The following is an 8,436-nucleotide window of genomic DNA, read 5'->3' as shown; positions in this document are numbered from 1 at the left end:
CTATATTGAATATGTTGAAGGACTACTGTTTCATTGATTCCTTAAGTCAAATACTGTGTTTAACCAAGGTGAAAGAATATGCAAAAGCTATTTTGCCACTTGTTTAAAAGGAACACTTTTTAAAAATAAATAAAAAATAAAAGGAACACATTAAAAAAACAAACAAACAAAAACAAAGCAGTAGGCACTTATCTGAACCCTAACTTCTAGATGGCTTCTCAGAAAGTGGCACCAAAAACTTCAGAAATCTAGGATGACTGGATATAAAATTAAATTTAAGATTGCTATCACAATAGAGTTATCAAGATTGCTATAGAATAATCTAGAACATAGCCATGGGGGCACTCTTATGAACCACAAGGATGAGGCATTTTAAGTAGAAGTGACTGATAGGGTGGCTTTACCGAGGGGTTTTAGAAGTATGGAATCCAAGGCAAGCCAAGCAGGCAAGGGTTGGTTAAGCTCCAAGAAGAATGAGACTTGGCAGAAGGAATGCCATTTTTGAACTTTGTTAGATTGTTGTTGGTAGTGCTTGGAATGCTGTCCGAAAATGATGAGCTGAAAACAATACACCTTAAAAGAACTTTTCCAGTGATTCCTTTGTGCACTGTGTTATAATAGAGAATTGAATAAAAAATCACTCCATTGGCAAAAACCTCTTTCTGAATCCCACACTCGGTGACAAGATAATTAAACTCATACCCCTTCTCAGTTATGTTAGTTACAGGACAGCCAGTTCCCAGAGATACTTCATCAGAATGTAAGAAGTGATCTTGACCAAGCAGAGTCGGTGGAACCACAGCCTGGAAGGTAGAGGTAGTACATCCTGTGGACACTGACTCTTGCTCAGAAAAAGCCAAAATCATGTAGAAAAGCAAGGAAGATCTTTTGGGACCCTGCTATTAACAACATGTACTTTGATTATAAAAATGATACAGTGAACATCATGGCACCAAAATAATTTTTTCCTGCTTAGAAAATAAATACCCATTTTGTGGGTGAAAGACCTTAGATTCTGTTTTGAAAAAGCTACAGTGTCCCTGGATCTTAGTTGCATTTTCTGTAGAATGGGAATGGGAATGGGATTTATTGTATAAATTCTAGAATCTAGTGTGTGTATACACACACACACACACACACACACACACATATATATATGACTATACAAATTATCCTGGAGATACTATACTGTTTTAAAATTGTGAAATCCACACTAAGGAGCTTAGGGACTGAAATAAAGTACTTTCTTATTCTTATCAAAGATATGCTACAAAAATATTAAATAGCAAACATTTTCACTTACCAAGAACCCCCCATTTTTTTCTGGATTCTGAACTAGAACAATTCATTTATCAGCTCCTTTTTCAGCAATTAAAAATCCATGAATGCTTGAGAGTCCAGGTGTTGGAATTTTCACACTTGCCCCCTTTTTAGAGACAATTATAAGAGACTGGGAGGAAATCTATTCTTTCTTAAAACATACAGATATTTTATGTAATACTCAAATAAATGCTTACACCTGACAAGTCTTGAATACTCTAAAAAGTGAGTCCTTGTGGGATAAAATTTGGGGTATAGATTTGATAATGCTCCCTAGTAAATATTAGGTTGTGTGAGGAACTCTTTTTTTTTTTTTTTTCTTAAGTAAAGGTGGGAACCAGGGAACTCAAGGTCTCAGGGACCAAGAGCCCTGCCTCAAGACACCACACCACTTTTATTGTGTGCTTTAGATGAGATCAAGTGAGGAGTGGCTATGGGTGAGTGATATAGGGTTTGTTTGCTATTATATAAGTTATTTTACTATTTAAAAAGCCACTTAGGTGGTAAAAGGTTAAGCTCTTACTCTGACCTGTAGGCACATAACAGTTCACTTATGCCTTTAGGTCTTTGTTCTTAAGCTTAAGTCATTTACCAGCACTGTGACTGTTTTTCCAAGAGGAACTCTTAATATTAGTGATATTTAGGGACTACTGAGACTGATTACAGAAATAGTTCTGTCTTCACCTATCTTGCAATAGCATCACTATGTTGACCAACTGAGTCAGGGGAATAGATGCTCATTTTTGTATGAGGAATTCAAGGGGTATGATCAGACTTAAAGACACAGCTGCTAAGTTTTCTCATGGAATCTTTGACGTCTTTAGTTCTAAGAGTATAGATTACGGGATTCAAAAGGGGAGTGAAAATGGTATAAAATACCGAGAGCACTTTGTCTATTGGGAAATTTGTGAAAGGCCACATGTAGATAAAAATGCACGGGCCAAAGAAAAGGGTCACAACGGTGAAGTGGGCTCTGCAAGTGGAGAGGGCTTTGGAGGACCCACCGGAGGAACGTTGTCTCACAGTGACCAGGATGACAGTGTAAGAGATCACCAAGAGGATGAAGCACACCAGGGCAATCATGCCACTGGTTGAGATCATGAACACTCCCAGGATGTATGTGTCTACGCAGGCAAGATTAATCACCAAGGGGAGATCACAAAAGAAACTGTCCACTTCATTGGGCCCACAGAAGGGCAGGTTTACAGTAAATGCTAATTGACTCATAGCATGGAAGATGCCAACAATCCAGGAAAGTGTCACAAGCCCAACACACATTCTCTGGCTCATGATGGTTAAGTAACGTAGAGGCTTACAAATAGCCACATACCTATCAAAAGACATGGATATCAGCAGAACGATCTCAGCAACCCCTAAGAGATGCAGGAAGAATATCTGGGTGATGCACCCTTCAAAAGAGATGGCTTTGTGCTCACTGAGGAAATCTGCGATCATTTTGGGGGTGGCAAATGAGGCCAGAGACATGTCAATGAAGGAGAGATTGCCCAGCAGAAAGTACATGGGGGAGTGAAGGCGTGGCTCTGACACGATGGTGAGCAGAATGAGGAGGTTCCCCAGCACAGTGGCTGCATAGACTATGGAGAAAAACAGGAAATAGAAGATCTGGAGCTCCCAGGCACTGGAGAGACCCTGTAGTATGAATTCCCTTATGACTGACTGATTGTTCCAGGCCATTTCACTCTGATTTCTGGAGGACTCGGGCATTTCCAGGTGGAGGAGAACTAGGAAAAGTACAGTGATCAAACTCAAAGTGAGATTTTTTTGGGGGGGGCATGAAATAATGCAGTGATTGCCCACCACCAGACAGTTTCCTGCTGTCTCACTCTCTTGCTCACATTGGTTGAATATTTCCCCCATGGCTTTTCCAGATATCTTAATTAATTCAATTCAAGATTAAGTCTTAGCAATTTGCTTACAAGTAAAATGCAAATTTCCATGAAAGAAATGAAAATTCAGCTATTTGAATATTCATTCCTCACTTTGTGAAAAACGTAAAAAATTCACAGGTAGCTGCCAACAGGTTTTGAAGAGGAAGGGAGTGGGGAAGCTTTTTCAAAACATCATGATGAGAGGGAAAGACAGGAGTGAACAATGTTTGAGAATCATGAGTGATTGATTATTAGTGAAAACACAATGGTGCAAAGGGACGTAGGCACCAGTTTCTTGCAGTGGGTAGGATAAAGGGACACATCATGAGGAAAATGGGTACAGAGAATACATAACAGGGGTACATAACCTGCTTCAATTTTCTAATGGGGATTTTCCAGAATAAAAATAAAATAGCCTCGTGTTCTTAGTTCTTCATTTCAGTTATCAGGCATGAATGACCCTGTATGGCCACCAATGCCATACATTTTTCAAAGGCTTGTGAACATGATGTGGTTAAGGCCTGAAGGTTTCATACATTTCTTTTCTTTTTCTTTTTTTGTTTGCTTTTTGCCTTTTCTAGGGCCGCTCCCACGGCATATGGAGATTCCCAGGCTTGGGGTCTAATCAGAGCTGTTGCAACGAGGGATCTGAGCTGTGTCTGCAGCCTACACCACAGCTCAAGGCAATGCTGGATCCTTAACCCACTGAGCAAGGCCAGGGATCGAACCTGCAACCTCATGGTTCCTAGTCGGATTCATTAACCACTGAGACACGATGGGAACTCCAATCATACATTTCTAAATATATTTTAAATAGACTCTGTTAAGTATCATGCTTCCTGAAGTCAGATATTTTTTAACTGTTGAATTTTATAGACTTTTACCAAAGCAGTTTGAAGCAGAAAATTTCCTGTTTCTAAGAGTTCACTTGGAACAAATAGGTAACAGTTCATGTAGAGACAGGGGATGATAATGGAGAACCTAGAAGTTATGTAATATAACATGACATTAAAACTTGGCTGCTTAGGGAAACACTAAGATGTGAGAAGACTTTACAAAGTGCACTGAAAGTCAATTGAAATGTTGTGTCACTAACCCAAGCTTTTCTTCTCTCTTTTCTTTCTTAAAACTCTGCTGTGGTATACATTCTAAAAGAACTGTTCCAAAACTAAGCCAATTTACACATGCAATTACCCATACTCCGACTTTTTGTTCTGATGTTTGGTGCCCTTTAACTCCACACTGTTTTTCTGACTTGACCCATTTCAGAAACATGGATTTGTTTCTGCATCTACGTACCTGATAGTAAAATGGATGTCTCCAGCAGAGCTCTCACTTAAATTGGTGAAGCAGAAATAGCAGTGACCTGGGATTCAGAAAATTTTCAAATTTTGTGGATTCAACTTTTGTCCTAGATGTCTGAGACTGGAAAATTTACTGTATCAACTGGTACTCTTGATTCTTCATACATGAGTGGGTTGATCTAGATGATTTTAGAATCATTTTCCACACACATATTAATATTCCAATACTCAATTAACCCTTAAAGCAGTGACAACTGCTCCAGAGTGACTTCAAGTCAATCTCCTGCCCAATTTCTGGGTAAAGGAGGTTCACTGTCTTTGAGACATTTGTATTTATAATGCCTGCATTGATATGAATTGATTACATGGCATGAAAAAGACCAGCTGTTCCTTAGAGGATAAACAAATGTTCAAGTTCCAGCGGGAGTTATTAGAACATTCAAGTTGGTTTGGCCAGAGTTAAAAATGGATCACAAAATGTTATGATTATTCTTGAGTGCTTCATGTACATGGAATGAATATAGTGGGATGGGGACAGCATGTAGGCCACAGCAAAGATAAGACAAACAGGATCTATTATTTGATTTGGGGTCTGCAAATGTTACCTCTCAGTTCCTCCAGCAATAAGTGAAAATAAGGTCTGTGTTTCCCTGTTTAGGATCAAAAAAATTCATACATTGAAAGGAAGTATCTAAAACCCATGTGAAGAGAAGTGTAAAGCCCTCCTATAAGACACAAATATAGACTCGAACAGATGGAAACATATAATGTGTTCTTGAACTAATTTATAATTTCTTCTGAAGTTAATTTACAAATTTAGAGCAATCTGGATACAAATAACACCAGTCCTCTTAGATCTAGATAAACCGATTACAAAACTCTTGTGGAAAAGTGACATGCAGACATGCAAGAAGAGCCAGGGAAACATTTTAAGAAGTAAAGCAATGGGAGCAGATTAGCTCTAGAATACATGAAAACATGCTAACAGATACCATAAATAAAACAATTTGACATTGATAAATTAATAAACAAAGAATCAAAAGACACAAAAGAGGAATCCTAGAAATAACTTAAGTACATTTGGAAATAAAGTAGATCATGAATGAAGTTTCTAAAATGAGTGGGGAGCAGTAAGTGCTTTTTAACAACTGATTTTGAGATAACTAGACAGCCACCTGGAAAAAGAATTGCATTCATTCCTCATGCCTTACCTATAACTATTCAAAATGGGACAAATATTTGGATGTGAAAATGAAATGTTTTTTATAGATCTAGGGGAGGAGATTATTCCTAACTATAACTCAAAATCCAGAGGTAGTAAGGGAAAATTGAAAATTTTGATGGCATAACTAAGTTTTCATGACAAACACAAAAACATAGCTGACACAAATGAATATCTAGACAAAAATCTGTAACTTTTTAGGACAAACCAATGATACATAAATGCATAAAGAGCTACTCTCAGAATAAAAAGCCTAGCAACCCTCCAAAGAAATGGGAAAAGGTGTGCAATTGGCTACTATTTATATAAGAGATGCTCAAACTCTGTATGAAAATATTTTAAAATTACATTGAGATACTGTTTATCAAGACATATTGTAAGACAGTTTCTATCAGACAACAAAATTTAATGGCTTGAAAATCTACTATGGACAATGATGCAGTGAGGTGATATTAGTATGAAAGAGAAATGATACAACCCCATGGAGAGACATTTACACACACACACACACACACACACACACCCTTAAAGCAGTGTGTGTGTATATACATATATATCTTCAAATAATATTTATCCTTTAAATAAGTCTATAAGGAGAGAGATATAACAGGGTAGAGGTGTCAGGAATAAAATAAATACTTTTTTGTTTTTAAAAAATTAGCTTCATTTAGGTATAATTTATATTGGATAAAATTTTCCTATTTTAAGCAAATGAGTTCCATGAGGTTTTAAAAATGTACCCAGTCATGTAAACACTACCACAATCAAGATGTAGAATATCTTCATCCTCTCCACCAAAAAAATTTCCTTATGCTCTTTTGCAATCAATACTCTACTCCCACCTCCACTGCCAAGAAATGAATGGCTTGTTGTCTCTATCATTTTGCCTCTTCTGGAATGTCATATAAATTTAATCACAGAGTATGTATTCTTTTGGTCTGTCTTCTTTCACTCAGCATATTGCTTTTGAAACTTATCCAGGTTGTTGCATGTAATGGTAGTTTGTTTCCTTTTATTAATGGGCAGTATTACATGGTAGGGCTATTTCACGATTTGTTTACCCTCACACCTTGATGGACATTTTGAGTTGTTTACAGTTTTTTACTATTATGAATAAAGCTGGTATGAAAAATTATGTACAGACCTTTGAGTGGACTTGGGTAGATATCTTTCCTCTTGGTAAATATGTATTAGAATTATTGGGTAGTATGTTAAGGGTTATTTTCAACTTTAAAGAATTGGATAAATTGTTTTCACACCGGTTATACTATTTTGCCTTCCCACCAACAACTGTGATGATTTCAGATGCTCTCCACATCCTCTCTAGTACTTGATATTATTAGCTTTTAGATTTTAGCCCTGCTAGCATGTGTAACATGGTATCTCATTTCCATTTTAACTAACATTTCCCTAATAGATAATGAGGTTGAGTATCTTTCATGGGCTTATCATTTTCAAACACCTTCTCTGGTAAAGTATGTGTGCAAATATTTTACAGTTTTATAGGATATTCTGTCCCTCTTACTATTTTAAAAGTTTTTCATATATTCAGCATACAAGTCTTTTGCCAGATATATATTGTACATTTCTTTGAAGTTACTTTTAACAGAGTATAATCTATAAAAATACTGAGTCACTATGTTGTATACCTGAAACTAATAAAACATTATAAATTAACTATACTTAAACTTCTTTGAATATATCTGGCTTCTTGGTTTTTACTTAAGTTAGGAATTATATTAGTCAGAGTTCAACTTGAGGCACTACACATCACGGGATAAGGGATTTAGTATAGGAATTAGACTTTGAACAATTACGGAAGGACCTGAGGAAGTGAAGATATGAAATGGGGAGCTGCTCAATCAGAGGCAGCAACACTAAGCAGTCAGTCTAAGAAAACAAACGAATTTATCCAATGAAGCAGGAGTCATAAAGGAGGAGCTGACAAGAAAAATTATGTGAAGCTGTTGCTTCTGTGGATCTGTGGCAAAGCACCTGGTCAAGGATTGCAGCTACCGTTAATTCTCAAGTTTAGCAGTTAGGAAAATGAATTGGATGTAGTTAGGGAGTGCAACACTCTAGAACCTACTGGGATGTCTTAAGTCATCTAACTATAATGATCAGAGAGTAATGGTTGGGGCTTTATGCTACCTCTCAAATCCCAAATGATTTCCTTTTAGACAATACCTAACCAGAAGTATGCAGGGAATGGAATTATGGGAAATGTAGTTCTCACTTAACAATTTTTTTTTTGTCTTTTATCTTTTATTGTCTTTTTAGTGCTGCACCTGTGGCATATGGATGTTCCCAGGCTAGGGGTCTAATCAGAGCTGTAGCCACTGGCCTATGCCACAGCCACAGCAATGAAGGATCAAAGTGTCATCTGCGACCTATACCACCGCTCACAGCAACGCCAGATCCTTAACCCACTGAGCAAGGCCAGGGATCGAACCCACAACCTCATGGTTCCCAGTCAGATTTGATTGTGCTGAGCCATGATGAGAACTCCTTACTTAACAATATTGATAATGAAAAGATGCAGTGTATTCTACCCCATAGTCCACAGGAGAGACTCAAGCAGTTGCATTTATCCAGGAGCTTGGCTGGTGTTGGAACCTCCAAGATGGCCTCTATAACATATCTAACACCTCCACTGGAGTGGCTGAAATGGCTGGGGAGTGGCTAAAGTGGCTGAAATGGC

At 37.5% G+C, this 8,436-nt stretch overlaps 2 protein-coding genes across 2 annotated transcripts; both read right to left on the bottom strand.

The window, feature by feature from the left end:
- Positions 1–347: 347 nt before the first annotated feature.
- Positions 348–866, bottom strand: LOC125136710 (oocyte-secreted protein 3-like). Its single transcript, XM_047797511.1, is given in 1 exon segment — positions 348–866. A coding segment is annotated over 1 exon segment (519 nt).
- A 1,210-nt stretch (positions 867–2,076) lies between these two features.
- Positions 2,077–3,015, bottom strand: LOC125135829 (olfactory receptor 4K3-like). Its single transcript, XM_047796279.1, has one exon. The coding sequence runs from the start codon at positions 3,013–3,015 to the stop codon at positions 2,077–2,079; it is 939 nt and encodes a 312-aa protein (XP_047652235.1).
- Positions 3,016–8,436: the final 5,421 nt, after the last annotated feature.

The sequence above is a fragment of the Phacochoerus africanus genome, chromosome 9 (assembly GCF_016906955.1).
Source record: "Phacochoerus africanus isolate WHEZ1 chromosome 9, ROS_Pafr_v1, whole genome shotgun sequence".
NCBI lineage: Eukaryota > Metazoa > Chordata > Mammalia > Artiodactyla > Suidae > Phacochoerus > Phacochoerus africanus.
The sequence above is the reverse complement of the archived record's forward strand: the minus strand, read 5'-3'. Positions and strand labels throughout refer to the sequence as shown.

What these genes read in the sequence shown, in the direction of transcription:
- LOC125135829 (XM_047796279.1), bottom strand. Translation starts at nt 3,015, where the DNA reads ATGGCCTGGAACAATCAGTCAGTCATAAGGGAATTCATACTACAGGGT.